The sequence below is a fragment of the Neofelis nebulosa genome, chromosome 2 (assembly GCF_028018385.1).
Source record: "Neofelis nebulosa isolate mNeoNeb1 chromosome 2, mNeoNeb1.pri, whole genome shotgun sequence".
Lineage (NCBI taxonomy): Eukaryota > Metazoa > Chordata > Mammalia > Carnivora > Felidae > Neofelis > Neofelis nebulosa.
In genome coordinates, this window is record NC_080783.1 from 110,549,648 (window position 1) to 110,566,641 (window position 16,994).

At 37.1% G+C, this 16,994-nt stretch overlaps 1 protein-coding gene across 1 annotated transcript in view; it reads right to left on the reverse strand.

The window, feature by feature from the left end:
* Window positions 1-6,673: 6,673 nt before the first annotated feature.
* MAP3K2 (mitogen-activated protein kinase kinase kinase 2) overlaps window positions 6,674-16,994 on the reverse strand; it is a 100,333-nt gene continuing 90,012 nt past the window's right edge. Inside the window, exon 17 of the mRNA XM_058715625.1 lies at window positions 6,674-16,007. Within this exon, the coding sequence (XP_058571608.1) occupies window positions 15,782-16,007 (226 nt within the window). The 3' untranslated portion in view covers window positions 6,674-15,781. The remainder of the gene's footprint in view (window positions 16,008-16,994) is intronic.

Here is a 16,994-nt window from a genome sequence, read left to right on the forward strand (position 1 = left end):
GGGTGGTGGGGATAAAGATGAGAAACAGTTGTTCCAGTCTGAATGTATTTTGAAGATAGAGCAGGATTTGCTGACAGACTGGGTATTGAAAGTGACAGAGGAGTAAAGGATAACTCCAAGATTTTTGGCTGCAGCAACTTCAAAATTGAGGAACCTTAAAGAAGGTACAGGTTTGGAGTGGCTGGATGGCTCAGTCAGTTGAGTGACTTTTGATTTCGGCTCAGGTCATGGTCCCAGGGTCATGGGATCAAGCCCCGTGGGGCTCTGCGCTGAGCATGAAGCCTACTTAGGATTCTCTGTTTCCCTTTGCTCCTCTCTCCACCCCACCCCACCCCCGCTCTCAGAAGAAAGAAGGTACATGTTTGAAAGGGGGGGGGGGTTGGACAGATTCTCTGTTTCCCTTTGCTCCTCTCTCCACCCCACTCCCCCACCCCCGCTCTCTCAGAAGAAAGAAGGTACAGGTTTGAAGGGAGGGGAGGGGTTTGGACATATTGAATGTGTCTGTTTGAGTGCCATAATAAAATACCCCAGGCTGTGTGACTTAAACAACAGAAATTTATTTTCTCACAATTCTGGAGGTTGGAAGTCCAAGATCATAGTTCTGCTCTCTTCCTGGCTTGCAGACTACCACCTTCCTCCTTTCTCACTGTGACCTCACCGTGGGGTTGAGGGAAGGGCAAAAACTCTGATGCCTCTTCCTCTTCACATAAGAACAACAGCTTTTCCAGATTAGAGCCCCACGTGTATGACATCATTTAATTTTATCACTTCCCTACAGGTTCTCTGAATACAGTTCACATTAGCAGTTAGGGCTGCGACATACAGATTTTAAGGAGAACACAATTCAGTCTATGGCAGTGTTCTAATAGACAATTGAAGGCAGTTGGATGTAAGCCTGAAGTTCAGGGACCTAGAAGCAGAAGTTGGGGAATTGCCAGCATACGGTACTGAAGCTATAGAACTGATTGTGGCTGCCTAGGGAATGAATGTAGGTAAAGAAAAGTTCTAGGAACATTTCACAGTGAAGAGGCTGGAAGGTAGAGAACTGGGGCAACACCAATCAAGGAGCGCTCAGAGAGGTAGGGAAATGGGGAGTCCTGGAAGTCCTGCTTTCATTTCGTGGCATTTCAAGGTGGAGCAAGTGATCAGCTGTGTTAGACGCTGCCAATCAGTTGAGCAAATTGAAGACTGAGATTCAGCCACCGGATTTGTAATGGAGAGATCAGTTCTCAGCTAAATGGCTTTCAGTAAATTGAAGATTTTTTTGGTCCCTGCTCTAAAAGAGTTTCACTCAAGAAGTGGAGGAACCACACCCTACACTGGATTTTCTGCTTCTCTAGTTTTCATCTGACTACAGTACTACATGCCATGTAAAAATCTTGAAAAAAAGGAAAAGCATAGTGAAAGCTATTTAAATCATATACAATGCCACTCGTAGCTATTTACATTTTGGTTTATTTTCTTCCAGGCATTTTTTTTCTGTGAGTAGGTGTTTTTATACTATGAAGATGTTACATGGACATATGATTGTATATCCTCCTAAAAACTAAGCCTTTTCACCCTTTGTTAGAATGAATGTTTAATGACTATTTAATTTTTCATGTTATCACTTTATCATGATTTATTTAACGAAACCCTAATTTGGGAGCATTAGAGTAGTTACCATTTATCCTATTATATAAATAGTCCTGTAATGAACATCATCAGATATAAATCTTTAACTCTATCTGGGATTGTTTTCCTAAGTCAAATTCAGAGAAATAGAAATATTGGGTTAAACATATGGACTTTTTAAAAGCTCTTACTGACAAACCTGCTTAATTTTACTGAAGGAGGTGATGGGGAAGAATGGCCAATCTAACATTTTCATAATTAAGAAAATATTTTGTGAACTAATATTTGACAAAAATATTCAATGGGGGAAGCTTAATCTCTCCAAGAAATGGTGTTGGGGAAACTGGATAACCACGTGCAGAGGAACACTACTCATAAAAACCAGCTCTAAGTGAATTAAAGACTTAAATGTAAAATCTGAGACCTTATAACTCCTAAAAGAAAACATAGAGGGAAAACTCCTTGACATTGCTCTTGGCAACAATTTTTTGGATGTGACACCAAAAGCACAAGTAACAAAAGCAAAAAGAAGTAAGTGGGACGTCAATAAACTAAAAAGTTTCTGCATGGCAAAAGAAATAACCAAATGAAAAGGCAACTTACGAAATGGGAGAAAATAATTTCAAACTATTTATCTGATAAAGGGTTAATATTCCAAAAAATATAAAGAACTCAATAGCTCAAAAATAAATAATCCAATTTAAAAATGGGCAGTCGAGGAGCACCTGGGTGGTGTGTTAAGTCGGTTAAGCGTCCAACTTCAGCTCAAGTCATGATCTTGTGGTTTTTGAGTTCCAGCCCTACGTTGGGCTCTGTGCTGACAGCTCGGAGCCTGGAGCCTGCTTCAGATTCTGTGTCTCCCTCTTTCTCTGGCCTTCCCTGCTCATGTTCTGTCTGGCTGTCTCTCTCTCTCTCTCTCTCTCTCTCTCTCTCTCTCTCTCTCTCTCTCTCAGAAATAAACATTAAAAAATAAATAAAAATGGGCAGACGAACTGAGTATTTTTCCAAAGAAGACATACAAGTGGCCAACAGACACATGAAAAGATGCTCAACATCACTAATCATCAGGGAAATACAAATCAAAACCACAATGAGCTATCACCTCCACACCTGTTCGAACACTATAAGATATAACAGATGTTAGGGCGCCTGGGTGGCTCAGTTGGTTAAGCGTCTGACTCTTGATATTGGCTCATGTCACAATATCATGGTTCATGCGATGGAACCTTGAATCAGGCTCAGCACTGACAGCGTGGAGCCTGCTTAGGATTCTATCTCTCCCTCTCTCTCTGCCCCTACCCCGCTCTCAAAATAAATAAACTTAAAAAAAAAAGAGACAACAGATGTTGGCAAACATGTGGAGAAAAGGGAACGCTGGTGTACTGTTGGTGGGAATATAAATTGGTACTGCCAGTATTAAAACAGTATGGAGGTTCCTCAAAAATTAAAAATAGAACTCCCATATGATCCAGGAATCTCACTTCTGCGTATCCATCCTAAGGAAATGAAAACAGGGTGTCAAAGAAGTATCTGCACTCCCATGTTCATTGCAGCAGTATTCACTGTAGCCAAGATATGGAAACAACCTAAGCGTCTGGCAATGTATAAATGAAGAAGATGTGGTGCATATATATACAAAATGAAATATTCAGTCATAAGAAAAAGGGAAATCCTCACATTTGCAATAATATGGATGGACTTTGAGGGCATTATGCTAAGTGAAGTAAGTCAGACAGAGAAAGACAAATACTGTATGGTATCACTTATAAGTAAAATCTAAAAAAAAAAAAAAAAAAATTCTGAACTCATAGAAACAGAGTAGAGCGGTGGTTACCAGGGACTGAAGGGTAGAGGAAATGGGGAGGTGTTGGTCAAGGAGTAAAATTTTCAGCTAGAGATAAGTAAGTTCTAGGGAGTTAATGTGTAAGATGGCAATTATAGTTGATAATACTGTATTATATGCTTAAAAGTTGCTAGACATTAGATCTTAATGTTCTCACCACACACAAAAGAATAGAAATCATGTGACATGATAGATACTGCTGTGGTGTAATCATATTGCAATATATAAGTGTATCAAGTCAACAGATTGTATACCTCAAACTTACACAATGTTGTATGTAAATTATATCTCAATAAAGCTGGGGGAAAATATTTGGTAATAGGCAAAAACACCTACATTTATCATAAAAGTTTAAAAAATTATGTGGAAGCAAAAATAATAACCACTCATAACTCACCCACCACTTGAGTAACATATATATCCTCCCGATATTTTTTCTGTTTTTAAGTGAAAAGTGGGATCATACTATATATCTCATGTAACTTGCTTTCTTTCAGTCAGTAATACATGGTGGAGAGTTCCATTGTATGAATATACTAGTTTATCTGCTCAATATCTGTGATGGTTCATTATGTGTGTCAACTTGGCTGGGTTATGGTGTCCAGTTGTTTGGTCAAACACCAGCCTAGATGTTGCTACTAAGGTATTTTTTAGATATAATTAACATTTACAAGCAGTAGACTTTAAGTAAAGCAGAATATCCTCAATAACACAGGTGGGCTGCATCCATTCAGTCGAAGACCCCAAGAGCAAAGACAGGTTTCCCAAGGAAAAAGGAATTCTGCCTCCAGACAGCAAAACAGTTTTGTCTCTCTGGAGGACCCTAATACAGATTTTGCTAAAGGGAAATGGGGTGCTGCTGTAACAAATAACCCAAATATGGGACCTGGAGGGTGTTGTGCTAAGTGAAATAAGTCAGACAGAAAAAGACAAATCCCTTATTTTACTTATATGCAGAGTCTAAAAAACAAAACAATTGAACCAACCAAAATAGAAACAGACTCATAAATGCAAAGAACAAACTAGTGATTGCCAAAGCGGGGGGGGGGGGGGGGGGCAACATAGTGAAGGGCATTAAGAGGTACAAATTTCCACTTATAAAATAAATAAGCCACAAGGATGAAAAGTCAATAGGGAATACAGTCAACATCGTAATAACTTTGTATGTTGACAGATGGTAACTACGCTTATCATGGTGAGCATTTTGTAATGTACAGAATTGTTGAATCACTATGTTGTACACCTGAAACTAATATAAATATATTATGTCAGGGTGCCTCGCTGGCTTGGTTGGTAGAGCATGTGACTCTTGATCTCAGAGTTGTGAGTTCAAGCCTCACATTGGGCATGGAGCCTACTTTAAAATTTTTTTAATTAAAAAAAATATATTTTGTCAACTATACTTCAATTAAATTTTTTTAACAAAAATATGGGGGTAGCTTTAGAATTAGGTAATGGGTAGAGAATGGGGGAATCTTGAGATGCAGGATAGAAAAAAACTAGAATGCCTTGAAGAGATTGTTGATAGAAACATAGACATTACATGTGACTCTAGTGAGGCTCAGAGGGAAATGAGGATTATGTTATCGGAAATTATAGGAAAGGTGATCCCTGCTATAAAGTGGCAGAGGATTTGGCTGGATTGTGTTCTGTTGGGTGGAAAATAGAACTTGGAAACTATGAATGAAGTTGGATGAAAAGGTCGAAGGTGTGTCCTGGTTTCTCCTTGCTGCTAATAGTAAAACGTGAGAGAAAAAGATAAGTTGAAGAAAGAATTGTGAAGCAGAAAGAAAGAGGGAAGAATGACTGGAGGGCAGCGTAGAGGGCCCCCAGAACGGGCAGGCCCAGGGTGCAAATCTGAGTCTATGGACCACCTCATTGGTTGTGAGGTGGCAGTGTCACCAGCCACTGGGCTCCTCAGGACAGAGCATGGAGATAGCGATGATTATTCTCCAGTCTTAAAATCTAGTGGAACTTGCTCTGCTAGGTTTCATACTTGCTTGGGACCCATGTCCCCTTTTCCCTTTTGACCTCTCTCTTCTGGAATGGCGATGTCCCTCCTCTGCCTGTGCCACCATTGTGCTCTGAAAGCAGATCACTAGTCTGGTTTCAGAGAGGTTCACACATGGAAAGGAATCTTGCTCCAGCATGAACCCTTACCTGGGGTCTTCTCCATAACTGATCCGGGTGATTTAGATGATGAGATTTGAGTTGGTGGTGTTTAGATGAAATGCTGGGCTTAGAGGTGATGCTAGAATGATGAAGACTTTGGGGGATGTTGGGATTGGCTGGATGTATTTTGCATGTGGGGCAGGTATACATTTTTAGGGGCCACAGGGCAGACTATAATGGGTTTGCATCCACACCCCCTGCCCCCGCCCAACAAAAAGATATGTTGAACTCCTAATCTCCAGTACCTCCAAATGTGACCTTATACAGAAACAGATCTTTACAAAAGGTAGTCAAGTTAAAATAAGGGCATTAGGGCGGACCCTAAACCAACAGGACCAGTGTCCTTCTAAAAGAGGGAAACATACATACACCCAGGGAGGACATCACATGAAGATACTAGTTACGTTGCCATAAGCCAAGGAATGCCTGGGGCTACCAGAAGCTAGGGAGAAGCAAGGAAAGATTCCCCTACAGGTTTCAGAGGGAGAACGGTCCTGCTGACACCCTGATTCCAGGCTTCTAGCCTCCAGAGCTGAGACAATACATCTGTTATAAGTCACCCACTCTGTGATACTTTGTTACAATAGCCTCTATTGTTGGGACATGTAAAGCCTCAGTTTTGGGCTTTTATAGACAAATCTTGGCCCATCTGCAACCATTTCCACAGGATTAATTCTTAGAAAATTGCTGGGTGAGAGGATATACAAGATTCTGAGGTTTTTGACTTGCATCACTAAGTTGCCTCTATATGAAGGTATTAATGTAAATGATCTTTAGTACTGTGGGAGTGTCCATTCCTTACACTCTGGTAGTAAGCTTTGTTTTTGTTTTTAGTCACTGTTAATTTCTGATTTCGAGAATTGAAGTGTCCATTAAAAGACATGCCAGAGCATGTTAGGTAGGACATTACAGATCTATCCAGGGGAAGATTAATTGCAATGTTTTCCAGGTCAGTCTGTGGTTGGTGTCCTAGAGAGTGATCAACTCAGGCAAAGGAGGGACAATTGAGAACACACTGTGTCAAGAACAGATCTGGACAATCAATCACAGTGGAAATAAATATCAGCTTTATTAACACTCAAAGTGCCATTCATTTATATTCATTCCAAAGTCCAGAAGGTTACTCAGAGTAAGCCTTTGCACCACAATCTTTCAAAAAAATGAACTAACATGTAAGAAAAAGCAATTTTCATTGTGCTAATTATTGCAGGCCTTCATGCACAAGAAATCTAAACAAAGATGTGAGCCAACAATATACAAATTTCCATATAAACAAAGTCATTGATCACTAACAAAATATAAACATGGTTTCCTTTCACATTAGATTTCAAAAAAAAAGCTATTTACCAGCAAGAAAAAATAAGTACATAAAAATTGTAAAACTCAGAAATTTTATACATTTTTACAAGCACAATTTCGAATGAACAACACAAAGTCAAAATGTGCATGAAATGTGGCACATACCACACTGTATCTGGCTTCTGGTAGGTTTTTCTAATCATACCGGCTCCTTGTAACATAATACGTTTAGTGACATTCAACTTCAACAGTGGACTTTATTCCTAATACAAATAATTTTTACGTGGTACCGCATATTAAAAACAAGGCTTTCCTTAAGTACAATAACATTGTCAGATTGGAAATTTAATTTCCAATTCTTTTTCTGCCAGTTACTTAAAATACACAGTACACTAAAGACACAACAATGTATGTTCAAACTTTTCTAAACCAATTTATAGTCAATTACAGAGGATCACAATATGTCAATGTACTGTTTTATAAATGCGGTCTGATTTTGCCCAGTAAGAGAAAAACTAAAAGTTTAAATCTTTAGGGTAGAATACAGGAAAATACCCAAAAACAACAGGACAGGCCAACAGCAACTGCAGCTATAAAAAATCTTGACATCTCTTCAAGACAATTTAGTTTCTCACATTTTTTCATAGCTTTGAGGATTCAAAGGCCATTTTGTGGACAGTGTTCTTGCTACTGCTTTAAAACCTAGTTTTCCTCTTAATTTGCATTTCAAAGAATTCTCACAGGAGAATTCAATTCCCTTCCTTGCAAGAGTATTTTAATTGATATCTAAGTAAATTTGCATCCAATTCTGGAAATACAAATACATTTTAAATGGTTAAAAACAAAATTAAAAAAATATTTTTGATCAGCCAGCTGAAAATATATTCATATAGTAAATAATCTCTCACAAAGCTTTTATATATATTTAATTATTCTAACTAAACAGTACGCATATAAAACAAGTTCATAAAAATGTAGAAATAAAATGAAAATAAGAAATTACTGGGATATATACATGTGCCTACAGACAGAAAAAGACATCTCCACACACACATCCCCTGATACACAGAGTTACAAGCATACTTTCAACTTAGTCATGATTTTAGAATACATATAAAATCAGAAAGCGATGTTGAACTCCTGAGTTCTCCAACAAAGATAGAACCATAGATAAGTATACTTTGTAAAAGCAAGAAAGTCCATTTAAGTCAGTAATAGCAGTGCAGTTACTGATGGCTACATCTTGAAAGAAGTTAAAACATAAAGACACAGACAGTAGTTCAATGCACGCATTCATGATACTCATACACCCATCAACAATTATTGGTCAGAGTAGTAAATCAGTGTACAAATTAAACATTTCCAAAAATGTGCAAAAGTCAACTTTGATAGGAAAAAAACACCTTTGTACATAATTATAAACTGCCCAGCATTCAACTGAGATTAAAAACGTTTACAGAGAGAAACTAATAGATTAAATATAGACAATTTAATGGCTACATTAAAAAATGTACATTAGGTCAAAGGGTAAATTTACAAATTGATAATCATAGTTTGCAACAATTAAAAGTTTATTCTCAAATTTATCCAAGTTTACTTTTATTTACAATGATACTTGAATAAAAAGAACCATGTGAAATGTAAGAGATGTCAGACATTAAAAGTATTTTTGGTATTAACTCTTATAATATTTCAGAATGCAGGCTAGCAAATTTTAAAACCAATAGCAATAGAAAAAATGTAAACCTTTTACTTACTAATTAAGATTGTATTACAAACAACTGTTTGTTTTTAAAGAAGTATTCTTATCTGTAGACACTGTACTTGCACTTGAACAGGGTATATTGCAAGGGTTTGGCCCACTTTCCTTTGCCCATAAGCCTTTCCAGCTCAAATGTTTCCACTAGCTCTCTCTTCCTATTCCAGGTGGAAAAGTCTTTGGAAAAATTAGAATATGTCAAATCCATTTTGGAGCCTAAGTATCTAATAGAGCTTAAGATGGGACTCTGTTACTTCTCTCTCCCCTCCAAGTAATACATACGCTAAAATCACCACTAGTTACATGTTTTCTTTTCTTTTTTTTTTTTAATTCTAAAAAAATATAAAGGAACACAAAAGTGCTTTTCAGTTTAGTCACAAACTTTACCATTCTCGACTGGCATAAAGGGACTAAGAAATCCTTATCTGGGGACGAATTCTGCACGTATACTGGAGAGCAGGCTCTTCCTTATGTTCCAAAATGTCTATGGCACAAAGCAGACGTCAGCCCATAACCTACTTTTCTTCACAGCTTTCTTAAAAGCCCCTCAAGTCAAACACAAGTTCATAAATGTTAAGACACAAGGAAGAAAGTATGCCACCAACCTGAGGCATCACATGTCAACGTATACGTATATGCATCTATGGTCAAATGACAATAAGATTGGCACATGTACAAGCTCAAGTTTGTAATGTTTATATAGTTCCATAATAGTTGAAGTAAGTTCTGTATGTCTAAATGCAAATACTGAGCACCTGTCTTTTTACTTGAAGGATAGATTGAGATACAAATTCTACAAGTACCTGCTTTATCACAATTATACTATTAGCTTACAGGTGGGCAGAAGTAACAGTGATCATCATTTTGGCTATGTGTGCAGGGAATATAAAAGCTTTGGTTTAAAGTGATTCTGATAATACAGATTGTGAATACAAACAAGGAGTCATCAGGCATAGGGAATAACAGTACTCACTGACTAGATGCCTTTGCCATTATAAACTAAAGTATCATACTACTATCAATTAAAATGCATAATTATGAAAAATATGAAGACTTACATGAGACTGTATACAGGCAACAAATAAAAATGTATTCTTTTCTTTAGCTATGACTCCTCCCTCAACTTTCTGAGACTGAACCATGTCTGCTCTATCACCAAGAGAAGATTCTCTAGACTCCCCTGAGAGCTCATCACCATCTACAGCTCTGACAGGTGAGTATGGAGAGATGGTTGGCCCTGATACTTTCCACCTCCACTATGGCATACTGTCCAGACCATGGCAGAAGTCAAAGCAAAGCTAAAGCAACTAAGAAGTAGGAACAGTGGCTTCACAGCACGCCTTCTCAGCCAACCAAAAAGAGGTATAAGACAATTTCCTTTTGAATACTTGGTAAGCTAAGGAAGCTTGTTTTCATAATGTCTGGAAGAATTTCTATTCCAAAGAGCTCATGAAGAACTATGCAAAATCAATTATTTTCTATTTCAGAATTATATATAAGCTATTATACACACACACAAATTCAATTTTAATCTACTTTTACCAACCAAAAGCTTGGCAATTTACAATAAATATCTTTATTAAACAATCACTTGTACTAGCTACTTGTGGAAAATATGCTGGCGTTCCTACCTGAAGACAATTACACTCACCCACATCAGTAGGTCATACACTTTTCAGTTCTTCTAAGAACGGAGACTAATCTAGTTGAACATTCATACCTTTCCCTCCTTCCCAGCCCTGCCCCAACTCCCACGTGCACACAGACACACACACACACACACACACACACACACACACACACAGTCTCTCTCTTCACAGAAAAGTAAGAGTTTTTAGTCAAAATGTTAATTAAAAGTAAGGATCAGAACTGCTATCCCTGGATTCCTTGCGCATTGCCCTAAGTCTCATTGCCTTAACATTTGTAAACCATTTAAATCACCTCTTTAGGGCAAAATTAACCATTCTAGCCCTGCTATGAAAATCATCATTGAACCATGATATACAAAGAATTTGGACAGTGCCAATGTGACTGACAGTCAAGTTACCAACCTGCAAAAAAATTTGCTATGTCTCTTTAGAATTAGAATACCTCTTTCTATCCTTATCGTAGGCATTCAGGTCTAGTGGAGACTGCACTTTGTCTATCATAGACTAACGCTAATGTTTCTCTTCTAACATATATAGATGTAAAATATGTACATATATATATGTAAAATAAAAAGAGGTAGAAAAGGGTAGGAGGAAGCAGGCATTAAGAAAGATTTAAGGGTCAATATACAGTCCCAAGGCCAAATGAACTCTTGAAGCCTACTGATTTTGGAAAAACCTTCATTTCGGTGGGTAACTTGAATTATTACTGATATAAAATAAAATTAAGGCATACAGAGAAAAAGGCACTACCAAAAATGAACAATTAAATTGCTTTTCGTTAACAGTTAATCAATCTTAAAATTCAAATAAATACGAACATTACATCTGTAAAAAGGCCAAACTTAATATAAAATAATGAGGTCTCAAGACACTGTCCTGATCCTGGCATATGTAACACTGTTGACAGGATTCAATTTCTATCAAATGTTTTGGGCATTTTAATAGTTTAGACTAAAAAAAAAAATTTATTTTCTCTTTGAAAGAAAAAGCAGGGAAAAAAACCTATGGAATTTATGCCCCTCATCACGGGAATTGAGTAGGTACTGAACTTTTATATAAGAGGGAGTTCTGAGAAAGAGGCCGCCTGACCCCAGAGGGTCCCTCCAATTTGGGGATACTTTTAATCTCTGTTAATGACATTTTAGTTTGTAACAGCCAGATTACCCAAAATTGCTTTCCCCTCATTTCATAAAAAACAACAGCATTTTAAAACATCACTGCTGGGGGCACCTGGGTAGGTTAACTGGTAAAGTGCCCAACTCTTGATTTCCGATTCGATTTCAACTCAGGCCATGATCTCATAGTTTGTGAGTTCCAGCCCCACGATGGGCTACGCACTGACACTGCGGAGCCCGCTTGGGAAGCTTGCTCTCTCCTCTCTCTGCCCCTCTCCCACTCCCTCTCTCTCAAAATAAATAAGTAAACATTTAAAGAAAAAAGAATTTTAAAAAATCAGTGCTAAACTTTCAGAGTTAGGGTATGCCATAAAATAAGAATCCATTTGCCCATGTTTCCTCCTAGACTGTGACCTACTTAAGGGATAAGTTAATCTAGTACCTGACATAATAAACCACAATTATTGAATAAGCAAGTGAAAAAGACTCACCCTCTTTAAAAGAAATTGATAGATTCCTATATTTGATTGACACCAGGTGACTGTGTATCCAGCTACTGGTCTCTAGACCCCAAATGAAACCATTGGCACAGAGCTCTTCTGTGGGTCAATCTGCATCTGACGAACATCTTGGCTTTTGCACCCAAGCTTGGTCATCCCTATAAACTATTCAGATTTGATTTTCTTAGTGTCTTCACATATCTTATAACAATTCCATCTCAGAAGTACTACAGACCACACCTGACATATATAAAAGCTAAAGCAGCAGAGAGCTATTAACGAAATAATTCCACCTTCTTCATGTACTTTCTATTGGTAATAAAATAAAGCCTCCCTCATGTGAAAGCCAATTCAAGTTTTCATTTTCTTTTATATTTCTGTCTATGCATTAACATTCCAATCTCATAGAAATTATGTAAGGTTGACTGCCTTTGAGAACTTTCTAAGGCATTTTCAAGTTAGAAACATGTTTTATAAATGAGAAAAATTGAAAAATTTTCAAGATATTCATACTGAAAATTTCAAAGTCTGTATACTTTTAAATACATTTTAAAGAATTACCATCAAAATTTCCATTAGTCATTGTGATGTTTTTTAACCCTTTTATTCAGTACAGTTTGTTTGCAATGTAAAAGATCTTGTATTTGGTCCAAGCCTAAGTCATGCCATTTTGAATCTCTCAAGGCCTACGTAGAAAGATATTTCCTGAAAAGCACATATAAGACTGCTAGTGAATCTTCTCCAGCACCAAAAAGTCTGCCACTATCAAAGCAGAACACATTTTAAAGGCACAAAGTCAGCAGTCTGGCCATTTTCCAGCCTCAGCAAAGAAATATTACAGTATAGAAGAATCAGTTGTGCATTTAAAAAACAAAATACATTGAGTCATCTTTAAAAGTTCAAATTTCATTTGTTGATCCATACCATTATTAGAAAGAAAAAATTGGAGTGTTATATTTAACTGCCCCTAATGGGGGGGGGCGAGGTTCTTTTAAATTTTTTTTTTTTTTAATTTACTTTTGGTCTTTCACACCTCATCCCACTTCAAGCTTTTTTGTTCTAGTAGTTTTTGTATAATATATTAACTTTTATTGTGGTTTTGGTACCTTTACAACTTGTTTGAAATAAATTCACATCACATTTTATATAGCAATTCTGTAAACTATTAGTCTATTTTAAAGTCTTTACATAAAGAACGATACTTTCCCACATTTTCCTTATAAAACAAAGGTCTTCTGCAGCAGTGTTAAAGCAGTAATTCTTTTCAGGTGAATTTATTTTCTATGGCACTTAGAGAAGAAAAAAGAGACTGAAGAAAGCAAATGATTTTGCTTTGGGTTTCACAGTCCCCCAAGATTTCTCTCTAAAGAGCATCTGTCTCATATTCTACACTGCTGGTTACCCTGACAGACCAAAAATGAGCCCAAAGGAAATCAAGACTACACAAGACAAAGGAATGAAGGAAAAGCCCACTGGTCCAGATACCATCTTGCTCAAGCAGAAGAGATGCCTTCACTCATAAAAGATAAAGAAATTATAATAGATCCACATCCTTGGTTACTATGTTTATAGCACAAGATTTGGCAGTTGATTTTCCAGGGGAAGGGCCACTAATTCATATTCTTCTTTGTAAGCTGCTTCCTTTGATTATGAGGGTATGGGAGAAACTTTGACAAGCATATTTGTGCTTTGACTTTTTTCTCAGCCTAGCTAGTGGTATTTCAAATATTCCTACAGAAAAGGCCAGATAGGACCTTGATATAGGAAACCAAGATCTACCTATCTTCAGAAACAAAGTAATTTAAAAGAGTCCCTAGAAGAGCATACCTTTAAGCAGAGAATAAAATACCAGAGCTCCTTATGAACCCTATAAAAGGCAACACATTTAGGGCCTCCAGAAAGACTATTTTCTAACCTTTAAAAATAAAGCACTTAGCACTTGCTTTAATATGCTGAAAAAATCGCAAGTAGCCAAATTACTGATGTTATTGATATTTTTCAGTAGCATAAGTCCATTAGAGCTAGTGGGAGTTTCCCAGCTGCCTCTTTCCACTGGATGCCCTTGCTCTTAGGGGATACGCTGTACTAGAAATACCTTAAACCTTCCCATAAAATAGTTAATACTCTTTTCTGATATGCTTTGCTTTTCTCACAATTATGAACTGACTTTTGAGGAAAGAATACATACAGGGTTTAACAGGTTCTGTGTTTAAATTCATTTTGTTTCTACAATGGAAGGTACTGGTTTTGGTGTAATATGCAGCTGGTAAGGAAAGAATTGCTATCTGATGTTTGTTGAGATTGCTCACCCTTGACTTAAAGTAGTGGCATCTGCTCTTGTAAAACCCTCATCATGCACTGCGCATCACTTTCTCTCTGAAATTTACTTTTTGCAAGGACCCTGCTCTGCAAATGGCTGTTTTCAGTTTATAACTGGGGCTGGTCTTTGCATCCGGGTTCTCAACTTCAGCACTTTTAACATTTTAGGCAGGATAGTTCTTTACTTGGGGAACAGGGTTGCTGTACTTGTATTGTACAGTGTAGTTTGTTTGGCAGCGTCCCTGGCTTTGGGACACCAGATGCCACTAACATCCTTCTAGTTGTGACAGGAAAAATCATCTCTGGGCACTGCCAAATGCAAAGCAAAAGTAACCTCATCTGACACGTGAGAACCACTATTTTACATGGTAACTATTTTTTGGTGCTTTAGTATTCTGTGATCCCAAGAACAAGGATTTTATCTCATGACACTAGCTGTAACACATGATACTCCAAGTTAAATTCTTAGTTCCCAAAGAATGTTATCCATGGGGAATCAGGAGCTAGAAACAGGGAAATACAGTATACATGATTTTGATTATTTCTTTTTTCCCTTAATTTTGGGACTGTCTACCTCTGATAAAGAACACAGTTGCAAATATACTAAACAATATTTAGTTCTTCTTTTCCTTATTTCTTTTGACTGGCAAATGTGGTTTCATCCGCTCGCATGCTGATATAGAGCAATCTTTTTTTGCCGTTTAATTTGGATTTGCTCACTGACTTCCCATATCTGCTTTAAACTAAAATAGTACCGGGTTTTTTTTTTTTGTTTTTTTTTTTGTTTTTTTGTTTTTTTTTTAAGCAGAAAGCTATCCCTCAAGGTTTACAGATTCCAGTAACATGGATCTATTATAGTGTATTTGCTTATTATACTGGTTAGAATTAACAAATAAACATACCTCTTAGAGATTCATATTTTCTATCGAGATTCCTACTGAGCAAAAAGCTTGGTAGACAGAGGTTAGGATCTAAAGAATACAGATATAAGAAGGAACCTATATTCTTTAAGTTGAGTACCTACCCTAAACTCAAGTTTAGGGCTCAACCCCACAAATGAGGATCTATTTTAAATACTATCACTAAAAACTACAAATCATACATCATTTTCTTCTCCTTGTTTTTCATGTCTCCCCAATCACCACGAATCAATCGGTCAGTGACGCAGGGAAAGACTCTACAATCTTTAGGTATTTTAAATGATTTGTTTGTACTAAAAAGAGTGACTATGTACTAAAGTGCTTTTATCTCTCTGAACCACATCAGTACATTATAAAAAATTAAAAAAAAAAAAAGGAGTTTCAAGTTCTGGAAAGGGAAAAAAAAGATTAAATATAAAAAATTTAGGTTACTATTATTAAACAAACTTAACCAAGAATCAAGAGAAATACTTTCCCTCTTGTCTTTTTCTCCCCATCTCTCTTTTTTATAAAAAAGAAAAGTGCAGTCAGAGAGAAGGTGAATGAATTGATGGGAGCTGGGTAGAGGCACAGTAGAGGTACCGGCTGCTAGTGATAATGCACAAACATGTGCCTTAATAGTTCATCAGCTGAAGGTCTCAGTTTGGCCTCTATAAAGATCCGTTTGAGGAAATCTCGAGTATAGTCTGAGACATGAGGTGGCAGCTTTGGGTTTGTTGGCTGAGTGGCAATTTTAAAGATGGCAGCCATAGCTTCAAATTCTGCCCAAGGAGGCTTTTCAGTTAGCATTTCCACCACAGTACAGCCCACACTCCTAGAAAAAAAAAATTACACAAACAGTATCACCATGAAGGAAAGTCACTTAATGACACGAGAAACAGGACTGAAGTCCATATACATTTAAATACAACTTGACTTCAAGTTTAAAGTTTCATTGAAGGATTATAATTATATAAAACTAAAATTTAAAGGTAAAATCAATGAAAATAAACCACAATAAGGGCTAATTCAAATGGTTAGGCAGAGAACATTATTAATTTTATAATTTTTGCTTGATATTATATAATTCTCTAACCTGATTATTAAATATTACTTTTGTCTTACAAAGGACACAAACATTAGAAATTCTGGGGGCGCCTGGGTGGCACAGTCGGTTAAGCGTCCGACTTCAGCCAGGTCACGATCTCGCGGTCCGTGAGTTCGAGCCCCGCGTCAGGCTCTGGGCTGATGGCTCGGAGCCTGGAGCCTGTTTCCGATTCTGTGTCTCCCTCTCTCTCTGCCCCTCCCCCGTTCATGCTATGTCTCTCTCTGTCCCAAAAATAAATTAAAAAAAAAAAAACGTTGAAAAAAAAAAAAGAAATTCTGTTTGCCTTGGGGCACCTGGGTGGCTCAGTTGGTTAAGCGCTGGACTTCAGGTCATGATCTCACAGTTCATGAGTTTGAGCACCACATCAGACTCTGTGCTGACAGCTCAGAGCCTGGAGCCTGTTTTGGATTCCATGCCTCCCTCTCTCTCTGCCCCTCCCTCACTTGTGCTCTGTCTCTCAAAAATAAACATACATTAAAAAAAATCTTTTTAATAAAAATAAAAAGAATAAAAAAAAGAAACTATTTGTCTTTAGGTGCCTAAAATGATTAATCTATTAAACTACTTTTCTCAGTGAGAAATAGAAAATAACCATTTTATGTTCTCACTTAAAATTATTAAAAAACTAAAGATTAACTGAATTACAAGATACTAGCAAAAAAGGTTAATAACTTTCAAAGATCTTCAGGGAAATAAAATGAAGATAGTTTTCTA